Here is a 17973-nt window from a genome sequence, read left to right as displayed (position 1 = left end):
TCCCTACTTTTGTCCTTTGCTTCCTTTTCATACTTTTGGATTGTACGATCATCAACCTGACCGCTAAGGAAAAGTATCTGGCCTCCAGTTGTGGACTTACCAGCATCTGTTAAACCATCAAACAACAAAATGAAAGACTGACTCAACAAGAGATCTATTAGTCAACATCACTATCCGCAAGAAGAAAAGAAGGAGGAATGAAGTTACCTAATGAATTTGCCACTCCCGAGAAAAAATATAAACAAAAACTAACAAATAAAAAGTCTGGTGATGCTTGTTAAGGTTGATATGAGAACATAGACACTTAAATTATGACACAGCCACAACAATCTAATAAATTAAAACAAAACCAGAAAATCAAACACTTCCTCATATATGAACAACCATACCACATGAGATTTTTTTTTCTTTTTCTTTTTACTGCTTATAAGGTTATATACTTGCAAGTAGAGCACATATGACTTACCAACATGACCAATGAAGACAACGTTCAAATGTCTCTTCTCATTTTCATTGTCATCTTCTTCTTCTGGAGGCGGACCCTCCTTCTCTTTCACTGGAACTGAAAACCAAAAAGCCAGTGCTGAAAAAATGGCAATATGGATAATGCTATCTTTCTAAAAGTAGTAATATACTCAGCAAAATGGACATTCACACAAACAAAACTATAAAAGTGCTTTCAACGTGCCTCTTTGCTCAACTTGGACTGGCTCACTGGAATTTGCTTGGACCTCTTCGCTTGTGTCTAAGCAAAAAGTAAAATAAAATAAGAATAAAAATGAAAATATTCACTCATTATCCACATCAGCCTTGTATGACATAGCACAGACATCAATGGAGGTCGAAAGACTCAGATAAGGAAAAACATTGGAGAACTAACAGAATTAAGGCTCAAAATCCTCCACAGAATCGAATTTAAAAAAATAATAATAATAATAAAATCTCTTTTAGCAGTTTTACCAAGGAACCATCTGGGAAAAAAGACAATCAACATTCCACATGGCCAAAGCATACACTAAATTATGCACTCCCAAACACAAAAACCACAAAAAAAAAAAAAAATAGAACATATTAAATCAAAACAAATTTAACCAACCTGCCTCCATTCTATCAGTTGCCTCAACTTCTTCTGGCTTCGGTTCTTCAGGATTAACAATCCCATTGTCCTCTAATAAATACCAATCAAACAAGACCACAAAGACTCGCAAATTTAAACAAACACACCCGACGATAATTGCATCAAAAATTCAGCGAAAAAAAAAAAGAAGATAAATTTAAAATAATAGTACCTGCTGAATCAAGTTGTAAGGATCGAATATCCGCCTCGATGTCTACATTTAAAGATTTTCAATTAGTTCACTTAATCACTCAAAATTCAGAAAAAAAAAAAAAACAAAAAACAAAACAAAACAAAAACAAAATATCATTCTGTTTTCCCTAATTTGATAATATCTTCATCGATATAGCTACCAACAATTAAAGCTAATCAATTTTCCACGAAAATTGAAAAAAAGATAGATAAATTGTAATCAATCGAAGTGAAAAATCACTTCCCCAATGATATTGCTAATTAAATTTCCACAAAAAGGAAGGAGAAAAAAAAAAGATAAATCGTAACTAATCGAAATCAAAATTGACTTCGGAAATGATATTGCCACCGATTATCGAAAACCAGCAGATCTACCACAAGAACGATGCAAAAAAAAATAATTATAATACAAGAAATTGGAAACATGCAATATTCCGATTAACAGTGATAAGCAAAAAAAAAAAAAAAAAATTAATTACACAAAAGAAACGAGAATCGTAGTAACATACCCATGGTTTCGATGCTCATGAAGTGTGTACGGACTGCTAGGGTTTTTTTCAGTAGAGAGAGGGAGAGAGGGAGAGAGAGAGAGAGAGAGAGAGAGAGAGAGATAATCGCAGTGCTAGGAAGGAGGCGTAAGGGAAGTGAATGGGGGGGTTATTTTTGGGGGAGTTTCTGGAGTAGGTTAACTTTTTAACGTACTGGTACACAACATTTATCGCCGTCCGATAGATCTAGATCCAACGTCTGTAAGGATGGCATGCACACAGTAATAAATAAGAGTGTTTTCAAAATGATAAATGGATGCTATTAAAACCATTTCTAAAAATGTTTTTGGTTGTTTTTTAAAATAATTTTGTTTTGAGTAAGAGAAAAAAGTTAAAATATTTTTTTAGAATAGACCGCTTCTTAAATTACATTTAACTGGTTTTTTATTTTTTGTTTTTTAATGGTAAATATGACAATTTCATTAAAATGTCACTAAAGGGCTAAAATATATAATTGCATCAAAGCTATAGGAATGGGTGTCACTCACAAGACTAGACATTAGAAACGCATCCCTAATCCAATAACGGGGAGGACATCTTTTAAAAGTAGCTCTATAACATTTAGTCACGGAAAATTGACTCAAAGTGAACCAGATCCTAGTCCTGTAATAGACCTCACACATACACACATACTTCAAACTAACAGCAGTGGAGTAGTCAACCGTTGGCTCAGGGAGAAAACACCACAAACTAATGAAACTGTATTTGGTTTTATTTTTGAAAATATGTTTTTTTTTGGTCTAATGAATATGTGTTTTGAGTACATGAAATCAATCGTCTTTAATTAATATACCAAGTTATTAATAACTAATAATTATTAAACTAATTAAAATCAATATATTAGTAATATAATAATAACTATATTGTTATAAATCAGTATATTAGTAATAAATTTATATATACTATAAATTACTATATTAAATAATTAAAAACTATAATTAATAATTAGAATATAAGGAATCACTCTGTTATTAAAATGCTCATGTGTTAGTTTATTAGTATACTATTTACTAATTTATAGTACATTAATTAATTTTTAATTAAATAATTAGTTATTTAATTACTAATTATCTATTGAATAACACTATTAAATAATTCATTACTAATATCTTTATTTAATAATTACTACTAATTATCAATTATTAGTAATTAACTAAAATTAATTAGTATATTAGAAAATTCACAGTGAGTAATTAATATATCTTTCGCAAGGCACGTAATTTATATTTAATTGATAACAATTAGTTAATAATAATTAGTAATATATAAATTATTTCATTGATAAATTAATATCTAGTAATTAATAAAACCATTAATTATTATTTCATTACTAATATATTCAATAAATAATAATTAGTTTATATATTTATTAATTGTTAATATATATTAATAATTAATATATATTAATCATTAGAGCACTGGCAACTCCTGAGGGAGGATTTAGTGGACGTTTAGTTTACTGATTCAGAATTATGATTTAGAACTATTTTCGATTTACGTTTATTTTTTGTGAGAAAAAATATTGTAACAAGCCACGAATCATGATTCGCACCATGGGACGAATCCTCATACTAAACATCTTCTTAATTAGACCTTCTTACCTGGACCCAAGAGAATTCAAACCCAACTACCCAAGACCTCCCTCTTGTAAGGTGAGGTCTTGGGAGCTATCCCTTTGGGTTATATTAATAATTAATATATTATAATTAACGATTAATTATCTAACATGCATGTTACGTTATCCTATTCGTGATGGTTTTAACATTTTTGTTTGATATAAAAAAAATTTTGAAAAAAAAAGGTTTATATTTTGGTACAATGAACAAGAAAGGTGTAAAATAAGATTTATGAGAATTTCTTAATTCAAAACATCAAATCAATAGTTTAAATTTAAAATCCATTTAATTCGCTGATTCGAGTTTTTAATTCAAGTTTAGATGTGATTTTATGTGAGAACTTTTTATTGTAATAAAAAAAGTTAAATGTGACTATTTTTTAAAACTTTTTACTGTAGTAAAACTCAAATCGATGAAATAAACGGAACCTTAAGCCCCGTTCAGTTTTTCAATTTAAGATTTTGAGTTTTTAATTCGAATTAAGCCATAACTTTTTGTAAAACTTTTCCTATAGAAAAAAATGCGATTTTGATAACTTTTTTATAACAAATTAAAATTGAAAACTCAAATCAAATTAATGAATGACTCTTTGGTTCAGACCAATTGTTTCCAAACCATTTGCGTCAGTTTAATAATAGGGAGAAAGAGAGAAATAGACCAAAATTTGAGATGAATTAAAATTAATAGGCTAATAATTTACATAAGTTAATAAATATGCCAAATTATTGTTTTCGTCCATAACTTGTCTGGTTATGAACCATAACTTGACAAATTATTGTCCATAACTTGTCTAGTTATGAACCATAACTTAACAAGTTTATCCATAACTTATTTGATTATGAACCATAACTTGACAAGTTATGGTCTATTAATTTCTATAATTAAAAATTAGCCTATATACTTTCTTAAGCTTTTCATATTGGCTTATTTTCTACTATTTTCCTTAATAATACATATTAAACAAACGCTATTCACGAACCATTTCCAAAACAACTTTATCGCAAAAGTCAAAACATGAAAACCATTCCAAAATGGCCCCAAACAAGTCCTTCATACTCCAACTTTAGAAAACAAGCCTGGGCTATATATATTTTTAAGCGGTTTAGAACTGTGCTGCACTTTGTTGTCTGTTTAAAGGCCAGGCTATTGAGAAAATACAAGACATGATGGAAAAGGGAAAGATATGTCCAGTGCTTATGCATTATTTTCAGACATGATGAAAAAGGAAAAGATAGGTCCAGTGCTTGTGCATTATTTTCTACTTATAGCATATATTTGTCCCCTCGATTTTGTAGTAGGAAAGAGACTAGTACTACACAAGAGTTCCAGCAATCCATGACAAGTTTCGCTATAACATACGACAACCAAATGAATTTGTGCAAACGCAGAGCAGACACAGAACAAGTTGTCTGCTTTATTGTCAAAGTAACAAGACCAAGCACACATGAAAGCACGGAATCAGAGAAAGCTCTAAACATAGTATTCAGCTTTCAGAGCTGTAAGAAGTCTCCCCTGAAGATGAGTTCTCCTGTTGAAGACGCTCCAGTTCCTCATAAGCCCACTCAAGGCCAGGACAGTAATGGAGTGGGGGGTTAAACCTGCAATCATTTATGTCCGGCGGCAAGAACGCCCCATTCTCAACCAGAAACTTTACTGCTTCTCTCCTCCTTTCTTTGGCTGCATTGTGAAGTGGAGTCCCTGATTCGACACAGATGAAGAAATGATTAATAATTAGAGTTAGCTTTAGAATCTTAATTAAAAAACAAAACAAAAAAACAAAAAAAAAGAACAAAACAAAAAGGGCGAGAGAGAGAGAAAAGAATAATCAAGACACTCACAGCCACAGGCACCCTTAGTTCTAGCATCAATATTAGCACCACGCTCAAGCAGTTCATCCATTACTACAAGGTGGCCACCCTCAGCAGCAAGGTGGAGAGGGGTTATCCCTTTACATTTGGGGCCCCAAGCAGCCACATTCACGTCCATTCCCTCATCAAGAAGTCTCTTCACCTGTTCAAAAAACATATTTCAGCAAACATTAACCACGGGAATGAACAAGAGTAGCCTAGTATTTACTTTTTCCTGAGTGATGAACTTTGTTGAAGAAAACATATCTCTGAAAAAGCACAAGAATAAGACAATTTCACACACAACCAAGACAGCTGAGTACTAAAACCACCAATCCACTATGAAGCCTAAATATCCAAAACATTTTTTATGCACATGATGTTAAACGCCGGGCATTAGTTAACACCAAGTATAGTAAACTCAAACTTTCAAACCGTAAGGGACACTAAGTCAACTAGGCACCAAATTCCTCTGTAATTTACAAGATAAAACCATATCAGTTGATAAGATGATAAAGATCCACAATCACACCCCTCTATCAAAATACTCCCATGATTAACGCCTTTTGAAAAAATAACTATAAGCAAAGAGAGATTACAAGATAAAGAACTATGACTAAAGAGCTTATGAATTTAGTATCTTTAGTGTTCCACAAGACACTTGTCCTAATCGAATTTCTCCTTCTGCATACGGTATAGCCAAAACATAATGCTCACACGTTTTCCAATCACCACCATAGAAATGCCAAGATTCTACGCAACACACAAAAATACCAAAACTATAACGCCCCCTAAACTAGCTGGTCAAACGTATCCGTAAAAGTAACTAGCTAGACCAAGAAGCTTTACTTTTCGCGACCTTGCTTAAAACTGAATTTTCAGAAATAACATAGTGAAAGATTAAAACAAAACTTCAACAAAAAGTCCATCCTTTTGACTTAATTACAAAATTAAACAAAATTACTCACTAGAAGTTACGCAACTAAAACTATTGTTGTATATCCAAAATCAAGGCTCAAATTAACAAAAGAAGCACAAAAGAAAACGCCAAAATTTCACCTGTCTGAGATCGCCTTTTCGCGCACCGATATGAAGCAAAGTCCAACCTCTATCATCCCTCCCGACCCCGGAGGATCGAAACGAGCGCCGTATCGACAAGTGTCGACGAAGCTCACCGATCTCGTTTTGCTCTTGTCCCATAATCGGAAATCAGAATCCTTCTTCTTCTCTATATCTATATATAAATTTTCAATTCAACTTCAGACCCAAATCTTTAAAGAACGCAAAATCGAGAGACGGGAAGATCAATCTTCAAAGAAAGCAAAGCAAGAAAAAGAAGAACAAGAAAAGCTGAAAAGACCAAAATCGAAAGACGGCCGAAAATTACATGATAAGGATAAATTGATGGAATTAGCGAGAGTAATTGGCGATACAGTAGTTGGAGGACAAGGGATTGAGACCAGGACCGAAGACGCGTAGATTCTGGAGAAAGAACATGACGGAGAAGACGAGAGGCGATGGGAGTATTTCAATCATAATTGATGCCGAAACCCTAAAGAACTCGAATTGGGGTTGGAAGAAACCTAGAGCAAAACGAAGAGGGATTTAGAGAAATCCTGGTCCCATTAGGAGAGGGTTTTGTGGTGAGGAAGATTACGGAGAGGAAACCAGAACCAAACCCTAGAAACCAAAATCCCAAATTCAGAGTCCTAAATGGAAGAGAGAGAGAGAGAGAGAGAGAGTGTGTGTGTGTAAGGAGCTCGTTTGCCTTGTTGCGTTGGCGTGCGCGTTTTTATTTTCGGTGTTTTGCACATTTATTTTCTTGACTTTGTAGGATCTTTACAGCTTTCCTATTTTGTTCCATCTTGCAAAACGGTTGCTATGTGCCCCCTTTCACCAATATTACTCTGATTTTTTATTGAATTCAAGGGATTAAGAGCAGATAAATTGAGAGATTTGTATTTATGGTTTGAACTGGCATGTTAAACTTTTTTATTGAACGTGTTTTTTTATCGTTAATTTAACATAATTATCGGTAAAATGGAGCACACTACAATAATTTTACAAATCGAGTGTGAATTGTAAAAATTTAAAGTTTAAAGAACAAGATTCATAAACTATAAGTTCAAGGATTAATGTGTAAAATATCATTTTTATTTTATACTAGTAGAAACATGTGCTTTGCTCTCGTGTAGAGCTCTTTTTAAATTGGTAATTTTTTATTTTGGTCTTTAAAAAGTAGAGATTGATTGTCTCACTTTTTCTTCTATATATAAAAATATCACAATACTACTCTTCAAGCTTATCATGAGTTGTACTTTCCTCCATAAATGTAATCTTTTAACAGTTTTAGTTATGTGTGGAACTGTGGATAACGAAAAAAACACTTACCTAACCATCCAATCAATAATGAATTAAAATCAATGACTAGACAAAATAATTGAACAAAAACAATCTCTGTTGAGTTGAAGTGAGTGTGTCAACTCTATCTAATCATCTTTCCTTGAAGAAACTTTTTATAATTATCCAAACAAAAATAAACAATAATAACAAAAAAAAAAAAAAGAGAGAGAGAGAGAAACATCTTTATATTAGAGGGAGAAAATTTTGTTAGAAAGAATCTTTTACGCATTTTTTAACAACACAAAAAATTTGTGATATTTCATCACCATCTATTTTTGTTTCTTCCGCTCAAGAAATCAAAACGAATATATACAAGTGTCAAAAGTCCGATCCTGAGTAACTCGACTTTTTTGTGAAGTACGTGATGGAATGTTGAAAATCTAGGAAGTCGAGCTTGACATGTTTTATTGAATTGAGGGTGCTTACAAAGGATGCGTTTATGGGGGACCTTCCATATGAGAGAAGTTGTGACACATGCTAGTTGCTACTAAGAAAATCAGGCACTTGGATGAGTAATCTTTAGTTATACCTTTGAGATTATTAGTGGAGTGAGTGTTCAATGTGTAGTGCCCCAACACGAGGAAGCAACTTAGGCCTCGTTCATTTCGCTGATTCGAGTTTAGAATTCGAGTTGAGATGTGATTTTATGTGAGAGCTTTATACTGTAGCAAAAAAGTTAAATGTGATTGTTTGTGAGAGCTTTTTACTGTAGAAAAACTCAAATTCTAAACTCGAATCAGCGAAGTAAACGGGGCCATTAGTTGTTTATGAGAGACACTCGAATGAGAGTAGTTCTTGTAAGCATGTGTTGTGATAGGAATACTCAAGACCCAAAAAAAAAAAAAAAACAAACAACAACTCAATTTGCTGAAAGGGTGACTTTGACTCAATGGAGTAACGGCACTGTAAAATCCATATGCCGTTATGAAAAGAGCACTTATATTTATCCATATGGAATTAAAACCCTGCTATTTATATGAGGTGGGTCTCACTAAATGAGGAGGTGAGACTCAATTTAATAAGACCCACTATTTTGTGAGTAATGAAGATGAATACCATTTTTATTATGAAAAATCTTGGACTGTGACGCCAAACCTTGCACTATAAAAATTGTTTAAAATATTGGTTTTTACACCCAATTCACTCCTCAACATCCCTTTTTTTAATATCATGTATTTTGGTATCAGTTTTAATTTAAAGTTTAAAGTTTGAATTAGCAGTTATTCATTGTTTATCAATCCCTAAACGAAATTAAATTAGTTGATGACATGTAGTTCACAAGATAGATAAGTACTGAGACTACACCTGACTCATCTTGATTATGCAACTCCAATTTTTTGTGCTGTAAATTTGTCAACGTGAATAATTTTAAAAGATGTGGAGCCTAATATTATACTGATATAGAACATTGTTTGAGCTCGTTTGGCATTGCTTTTAGATATTACTTTTTTTTTTTAAGAAGCTATAGCACGTTGAGGTATTTTTGTTAAATCCTGTTTTTTACAAGCAGCTTCTAAGAACTATTATCAAAAAACAGAATTTGAGAAGTAGGTCAAGGTTATTTTTGCACAACAACTTTTGATGTCATTGTTCAAGTTTACTAAATTAACATTAATGATAAAGCATAATTCCCAATCTATCCATTTTATTTTTTATACCAAATTAAAAATATAAATTTAATAGTTATTAACAATCTAAATTATTTATTAAACATATAATGCTAAATTATACACAAATATTTTTAATAATAATTAAAAATTTTAAAAATAACAAATAAAAAATAAAAAATTTTAGAAGATGAATAATTTTCCTTATTTGTTTTTTAAAAATATTTCAAATAATAAAATTAAAATTATATTTTTGAGTATTTTAGTGTAAAAATAGCATACATATTGACCATAAAAATAGAATGAAACTAACTATAAATATTTGTACTAAAATATGTTTATTTTAATCATCATATATTTTCACAACAATTTTATACATAGTTTATCAAACATTAAATTTTTACTTATGATATTTATAATAGTTTTAACAAAAAATTTGCTAAAAACCTATATGTTTCCGATTATATCAGCTTCTGAACTAATAGCACAATCATAATAAAAAAATTTAACAGCACAATAATGTTAAACCGTCCCTTTATCTATTTGGTTCAAGATCATCAACGACTAATGTAGGTCTTCAACAATTTAATTTCGCTAATTTTCATTTTCCAACAAAAATATAGTATATTAGTATATTAGGCTATAGAAATATGAGGCCTAACAATATTAGAAGTCCATATAATAAGCTTACAACCTTTAGAATAGGGAAGTGTCCCCTTAACTCGTGAACAGCCTTATATATACATGTATATTTATATTGTTTGACATGCAATTTTATTTGACAACATATAATACATGCATAAAAACACAAACACCAATTCTTGTATATTTATTTACTATAGCAAAAACATACGCCCCAAATTAAAGTAGGCGGGACTTTTACATATAAACCCCCAGAGGATGATGGATAAAAGCTTTTGCATCTCTTGTCACAAGTTATGTTATCTTGACATCGCGTCCCATCATATCTCATTGGTTCTACCATCCACAACAAAACAAAGTTTAATAAATACGTATACGTAAAGTATAAAAAATGCGAATGAGTTTACCATTGATGAATTACTATTCAAAGATATTTAAAGCAGATAGATTTTAGATCTCTTTCATACGTTCCATATCATAAAGTCCTTTTTTCTTTTCTTTTGTTTTACTTTTTTTTTTTCCAAACTCAATAGAAAACGTTTATTAGTAAAATAACATCTCAAAAACTTTTATTTGTAAAATGACTCCGGAATGATCAGAAACGATTACTTTTTATTAAGAACCACCACCTAATCGTTCTTTATAAAAATGAAAAAAGTTAATTTATCAATTTCGTTTTGTTGGATAATCACTCAACTCAATGAAAAAGGTTTATTAGTGAAATAACGTTTTAAAATTTTTATTTGTAAAACAACTCCGTAACGATCAGAAACGATCACTTTTTACCAAGAACCACCACCTAATCATTTTTCATAAAAATGAAAAAGTTATTTTATTAATTTCACTTTGTTGAATAGTCACTCTGGCAAATTGAAAACCGTCAAAGACTAATGGAGTTACATTATTTCTGGATGGAGTTTTTTTTTTTTTTTTTAAATAAAGAAATTATTGTCTAATTGATCTTTGGATATACGTGGAGTAAAATAAAGACTAGGGTTTCTACTGAGCAAGGGTCTCGCCGCAAATATTTTATCGGTATTTACAAAATTAAAATAGAAAGAAAATTGTAATGCTTCCACACATAGACATACTTTCTTTTTTAAGATATAAAGAACCTAATTTATCGGAATTCATATCGGTTACTTAATAGTTCAAATTCAAAGGACAAGCAATAAGTGATAGTTTCATTCTTTAACTTGTTTTGGTCTATTAGCTCCTAAATTATATTCTTGAACCAGAACGAATAAATGGATTTAATTTGAAACTTAAGAGATATAATCACGAAATGGATTTAATTTGAAACTTTAGAGATATGAGCACGTGTTTGTCATGTAAAAACTTCAAATTTTACAAAATATAGTAAGATGATGCATAAAATATTATAATTTTCAAGAGTTTTTAGGTACATTAAAGTTAACAATTTGAATCTTTTGTAACTATTTTGTAAAAGTTCAAGTTACTCAGTCAAAGAGCGGGTGATTAACTCCATTAAATTTTAAAAATCGATCTTTAGTTTAATAACCAAAGACCAAAACTAAGATCAAAGACTAATCGGTTAAAAAAAAAATTGTAGGAACCAAACTATTATAATACTAATAGTTCTAAGACCCTTTACGATTTCAATGCAATGATAAGAAACTTTAAGATTTGACTATATGGTTAAAATTAAAAAAAAAAAAAAAAAACATTGGCGACACATATTATTTACTTTTACCTAAATCTTCATTTAACTCGAATATATATATATATATATATATGTATACATATATATTTTTTGGAAAAAAAAAGGCCCTTTATTTTTGTTACTTGTTCAAGACAACGTAAACATATCCTGAATTTGTCTGTCCAAAAATAACGCAATCTAGTAATGTGCCACTCTGGGATATTTTAGAGAGAGATCTGAGTATAAATTAGAGAAAGAGAGAGAAAGAACATATACGACACATATATGTGTTCAAACAACGGTATATTTCAATACTAGAAATTAGAAGGTTTGCACACAGTGAGCTGATTGTCCGAAGAAGGCAAAGAGGATTGCGATGATAGTCAAGGCATAAAGGAGTTTATGTGTTTTTGCCATTATATGCGCATATACAATGTTTGAACAATAATTCTTGGAATTTAAATCATGATTAATGCCACATTAATTGAGTGCAATATTCTAATCTGTTCCATGTCACATGAAACTAGAATTGAGTCACAACGATTCAATTAACCTAAAAATTATTAAGGATAAAATAATCAAGCAACTAGAATTTATATACACCACTTTTTTAATTAATTAGACTAACTTTTTCGTTTAGGATAAAATGGACTTCTTGTCATGTACCACTTTTTAATTTCCCTTATTCATCAGTATTAATGTACTACTTTGATGTAAAAGTTAGACTTAAATTTTTCACAAAAAGTGGCATAAATTTTATTTTTCTGAAAGCGATATTAATTTTTCACAAAGTGGGATAAATTATATTTTTTCTGAGAATGACATTCCTCTGATTCATATTATTGGCCCTTTAGCGCCCTACAATTATCAATCTCCAAAAGTTACAAGTCTTAATATATGGTTTTAGAAGTTGAAATCAATTATTAAAAAACAATTTGATTTCTTAACATCAGATTATGCACAATTACATTATACACTTATTTTTAAAAATATATATTATATATACGCTTAACTTTGATACATCTAGAATTAGAGTTGGCAAGCATTTAATTATTTTCAATTGTGTTATTGTGTTTTGTCTGTCACGATCCTTTTTATAAGCGTGCTAACTGCTAACTCACAAGTCTAAACCACAAGCTTCGTATGATCGATTGGCTATGTTGGGTCATGTTCACATGCTATGTGTCGGTTATATTAATTCTTGATCAAATTAGTCTAATTGAGGCCAAATTATCCTATTGAAATAAAAAATAATAATTCATATTATACTATCTCCGATGTAAATATTAATGTTGGTAATTGTTATTTTTAATATTAAAAAACATGAAAATATTATATTTAATATATTATTCTATTTTGTGCTCTAAATTCAAAGAATAATATTATTTCAAATACTACATTTACTCTTATCATAATTATTAAACTTTAGAATTTTAAAAAAGAAACTTTCAATCCTAAAGAAACTTGAACACAGAGTTGATAATTACTTTAGTAAACGAACAAGTTTACCAATTAGGGCCTGTTTAGTTCGTTGATTCAAGTTGAGATGTGACTTTATGTGAGAGTTTTTTACTGTAACAAAAAAGTTAGATGTGACTGTTTCTGATAGTTTTTTACTATAGCAAAACTCGAATTCTAAACTCGAATCGGTGAAATGAATGGGCCTAGCAATTGACAATTTTTTGTAGGATTAACCAGAAAATATTATTTAAAACTAATTAACCCAACTTATCACCAATAAAAATATGAGAAATTGTAGTAAATAGCCAAATTAGGTAAACAGTAGATTTTAAAACTATTTAGGTGTCTCTTTCTTAAGGCTGGAGTCCAATAGAGGCGTTTGGCCATCCTTCAGACTTCCCGCCCCAAGAATGGAAGTCTTGGCATTGTGGTAAGGAGTCTAGTGGAGGGCTTGTTTGTTTGGTTGGAATAAGTTGGTTTTTGGCAAGGTGTTGGGTGGAGGACGTTGGACTTCTTTGTCTCCATTGTGAGCATCGAGTTTTCGACGGTTCTGCAACCTTTGGGCTTTATCCATCTCGTCAAAGTAGATCTGGGTGGTGGTTCCGTTCATGGTTGAGGCCATGGGCTTAGGTGGGGTTCCTCTATAGTCAGGGGTGGCTCACAATGCATGAGTTTTCAAGAGGGTATGCGTCTTTAGGGTTTTAGGCTCTAAAAGTTCGGCGACTTTCCTGGGAGGGAGCATGCCATAAGAGTTGGTCGTCGACGACTATGGATGGCTCCGCGAGATGGCTTGATGGCGCTTTGACTACGGCGACTCCGACATCATTCAGATCATTTTTTGCTGGCTTCTTTGACCTTGTGGGTTGCCTTGTTTCCCTTTCTTTTTTTTTTTTTTTTTGTAAAAAACGGTGGTGTTAGGTTTTCATCTTCATTTTGTGGTAGATGGTAATGTCGAATAATGATGATGTATTTTCTGCCGCTTAGGTTTTGTGTCTTGTTTTCTTGTTTTTGTTTAAATTTTTTTAATAACGTAGGTGGTTTCTCCACAACCGATTATTTTGTTATGTTCCATCTGCTTGAGGTGTTTCTCAGCATTAGTGATGAGCATTTCACCTGCCGATACGCGGGTGCCCTACCCACTCCGAATAGGGCGGGTATGAAGGTTATTAAATAGGGATGGGGGCGCGTAGAGGGGTTTATATTATTCCCCAAATCGGAAGTGGGGTGGAGGCAAGGCAAGTAACTCCCACCCCGCCCCCGCCCCGATATACATATACATATATTTTTAAAAATATTTTTGATACAAATATATATTATTATAATAGTACTTAAAAAATATGGATTTAAAAAAGTTAAAAGTATTTTACTATTTTTCTATCTTAACAACCCCTAATAAGAATAAGCAAGCAATGAAGTTGACATGGAAGAGGTAAACAAACTAGAACAATAATGTTCTTATAGTTTTTAATGTTTTACTTTGAAGACCTTAATTTACCATTTAGATCTTGAGTTGAATTTGATTTTGAGATTTGATTTGTTATTTTTAGAATTTAGATTTTCTTTTAAAACATTAGTTTCCTTTCATGAGATATTAATGTTATGTTGATCAATTTTATATTTAATATGATACAATTTATTTAAGTGTTAATAATATCTCAATACTTTTTTTTATTGGGTAAATGAGTAAGGTATAAGGAAAGCCTCCCCGATGGGAATTCTCCGACCCCGACTCTGAATATGAGGGTATGCCGGCGGTATGGGGGCAAAAGTGAAAGTAGGGGCAGAGGTAGGGGAAGCAATACTCGACCCCGTTCTGCTTGATGCTCATACGTATTCAGCGGTGTGCTGGGTGACATTTGGTCTACAAGTATCTTAGATTCGATTGATCGGAGTTGTCCATCGATTATAGAGGTGTGTTTTCAAAGAGTCATATGTGTGCTTGTTCCTCGTCCCAGCCTCTCGTTGTAGGAGCTCAGTGCATGTTTTCCTTTTTACTGTTTTCATGATAAGTGTTAGAACCGGTCAATAGTCAGGGTTAAATTAAGCTTGTATTGCGAGGTCATTTGTATTAGCATTAGCATTTGTAATTCTACATTTTGAAATATAATTACCATAAAAAGAATATTTTATGAGTTACATATGAAAAAAAATATTTATCACCCTAAAAAATTTATTTATTAAAGTTAAAGAAAATGTTTCGGTAATTAAAAAATATATAAAATGATAAGTTTTTAATGGTTACATTTCTATCAGTGGTTATCATTAAATATAAAAATTTGATGACATGATGTGATAAGAATTTAATTTTATTAATTATCATAATTTTTTTGATCAATCTTTCAATTTATTATAACTGTTGGATTAATATCTTACAATTAAAATAATAATACCCATCGATAAGTAAACAATGGAGTAACCATATATGACAATATTATCTTTAAAACAAATTTAATATGGTTTATAAGTCAGATATAGATAACGGTATTAAATTTTTCTTCATACCCCTTTCAAAAAAGAAAAAAAAATCTACGGACGCAGTTTAAACTAGTTTACTTAATGTTGCAAAAACATACGCCCCAAAGATTACCGGGGACTTTTTGACAAAAACCCCCTGGAGATGATGGATAAATGTCTTTGCGTCTCTCGGCACAAGTTACATTATCTTGACATCGCATCCCAATGCAATGTATATGTTTCTTTTCCTTTTGATTGGTTCTACCATCCACAACAAAACAAGGTTTAGATTAATCACTAGTGTACGTAATAATTGATAATTGATATCTAAAGCAGATAGATTTAAGTCCTTTTCCTTTTCTTTCGTTTTACTTTAATTTAAATTACAGCTTAAGATTTTTACTATATTATTGTCTTTCACATTAAATTTATTTTTCAACTCAAATTCTCAAACTTAAGCCAGTGAAATGAACAAATTCAATTGAGGATTTTATTATTATTATTTTTTAACTACCTGATTGAGCATTGGATATACATGGAGAGTCGAAACTATAGACATGGGGTTTCTTGTTGGCAGGGGTCTTGGGGCAAATATTTTCTAGGTATTAATGAATTAAAATAGAAAGAATATTTTAATGTTTCTACAAATAGACATACTTTTTGGTTTTTAAGATATAAAGAACCTAATTTACAATTGGAGATTCGGAATTCATATCCATTACTAAATAGTTCACATTCAAAAGACAAGCAAAAATATAATAGAAAATTTTGATTTAGGATTTTTGGGACTAATAGTCTTTGATTGAACTTTTAAAGAAGTGATAGTTTCATCATTTAACTTGTTTTAGTCGATTAGCTTCTAAATAATATTTTTAAACCAGAACTCATAAGATTTAATTTGAAACGTAAGAGATATAATCACATGTTCGTCACGTAAAAACTTCAAATTTTATAAAAATAGTTATTTGATGCATAAAATATTATAATTTTCAAGAGTAAAATTTAACATTTTGAACCTTATGTAACGATTTCGTAAAAGCTCAAGCGATCAGCCGAAGAGTGGGTGATTAATACCATTAAATCTTAAAAATCCATTTTTAGTTTGATGTTCAAAGACCAAAAGCAAGATTAAAGACTAATGGATAAAGAAAAAAGTTTAGGAATCAAATTATTACAATACTAATAGCTCAGAGACTAACAACACTGAACCCTTTAAATTTATGATTTCAATGCAATAATAACTATGTTTAAGATTTGATTATATGATTAAACAATTTAAAAAAGGAAAATACCTAAATCTTCATTTAACTCCAATAATTGTTTTTAAGAAAAAAAAAACCTTTCCTTTATTTGCTTGTTCAAAACTGTAAACATATCCTTTTCAAAAAAAAAAAAAAAAACCAACAACGTAAACATATCCTAAATTTTTCTATGCAAAACAACACAACTCTAATAATGTGCCACTTTGTGGTGTTTTAAACATGAATTACTGATTAAAAAATCCATGAATAGGAGATCTGAGTACAAATTGGAGAGAGAGAAGGAGAACATATACGATATATATGCGTGTGTGTGTGTGTGTTCAAACGACGGTACATTTCAAGTAGAAATTAAAAGTTTTGCACATAAAATATAAGTGACCTGATTGTTCGAAGAAGGCAAAGAGGATTGCGATGATAGTCAAAACATAAAGGAGTTTATGTGCTTTTGCCATTATATGCGCATGTGTAGTGTTTGAACAACAATTCTTGTAATTTATATCATGATAGCTACAATTGAGTGCAATATTCGAATATGTTCCATATCACAAGAAACTCGAATTGGGTCACAACCATTCAATTAACCTAAAAGTAATCAAGGATAAAATAATTAAGAAACTATAATATGTATATGCCACTTTCTTAATTAATTTGACTAATTTTTTGATTACGATAGAATGGACTACTTAATTAACATAATTCAAACTTATGTATTATTAGTGTTCATTACGCCATATGCCACATTTTAACCTTTGTCAATATAGATCATTGTTATTTCTCGCACCAAAAAGAATGAAAATATTATATTTATTATGTTATTCTATTTTGTGCTCTAAATTTAAAACATAATATTATTTCAAATAATATATTTATTCTTGTCATAAATATTAAACTTTAGAACTTGTTAAAAAAGGAGTCCTTAGATAAACTCTATACTCCTCTCGGATCTCGGAGGGAGGGAAGTCAATTCCGATGCCATTTCAAATAATATATTTACTATGGTCATAATTATTAAACTTAGAACTCGTAAAAATATACTTTTAATCATAAAATAACCTGACAACGTTGATTGTTGAAATTTCTCTAATAAAAGACAAGTTTACCAATTAGTAATTGAAAATGTTTTGTAGGATTAATTAAAAAATATTATTATTTTAAAGTTTC

General features: G+C 30.7%; 2 protein-coding genes across 3 annotated transcripts in view; both read right to left on the bottom strand.

Moving 5' to 3' along the window:
* Positions 1 to 1949, bottom strand: part of LOC21405534 (eukaryotic peptide chain release factor GTP-binding subunit ERF3A) — an 8051-nt gene extending 6102 nt beyond the window's left edge. Inside the window, exons 1-6 of the mRNA XM_024176520.1 lie at positions 1819 to 1949; positions 1290 to 1331; positions 1097 to 1168; positions 689 to 745; positions 467 to 583; positions 1 to 106 (exon numbers count right to left, since the gene is read on the bottom strand). The exon at positions 1 to 106 is cut by the window's left edge and continues 33 nt beyond it. Of these exons, the coding sequence (XP_024032288.1) occupies positions 1 to 106; positions 467 to 583; positions 689 to 745; positions 1097 to 1168; positions 1290 to 1331; positions 1819 to 1837 (413 nt within the window). The 5' untranslated portion in view covers positions 1838 to 1949. The remainder of the gene's footprint in view (positions 107 to 466; positions 584 to 688; positions 746 to 1096; positions 1169 to 1289; positions 1332 to 1818) is intronic.
* A 2614-nt stretch (positions 1950 to 4563) lies between these two features.
* LOC21405533 (phytochrome-interacting ankyrin-repeat protein 2) lies at positions 4564 to 7107 on the bottom strand. 2 transcript variants are annotated; one of them, XM_024176538.1, is made up of 4 exons: positions 6708 to 7107; positions 6380 to 6554; positions 5312 to 5483; positions 4564 to 5171 (listed from the first exon to the last, which is right to left on the bottom strand). In XM_024176538.1, the coding sequence occupies exons 2-4, from the start codon at positions 6518 to 6520 to the stop codon at positions 4957 to 4959; spliced, it is 528 nt and encodes a 175-aa protein (XP_024032306.1). In that variant the 5' UTR covers positions 6521 to 6554; positions 6708 to 7107; the 3' UTR covers positions 4564 to 4956. The 2 variants fall into 2 exon arrangements, with proteins under 2 accessions (XP_024032306.1, XP_024032305.1); XM_024176537.1 differs by having other exon boundaries at positions 6380 to 7107.
* Positions 7108 to 17973: the final 10866 nt, after the last annotated feature.

This window comes from Morus notabilis, unplaced genomic scaffold (genome assembly GCF_000414095.1).
Source record: "Morus notabilis unplaced genomic scaffold, ASM41409v2 Scaffold552, whole genome shotgun sequence".
In the NCBI taxonomy this organism is placed as follows: Eukaryota; Viridiplantae; Streptophyta; class Magnoliopsida; order Rosales; family Moraceae; genus Morus; species Morus notabilis.
This window is presented reverse-complemented; position numbering and strand designations above follow the sequence as displayed.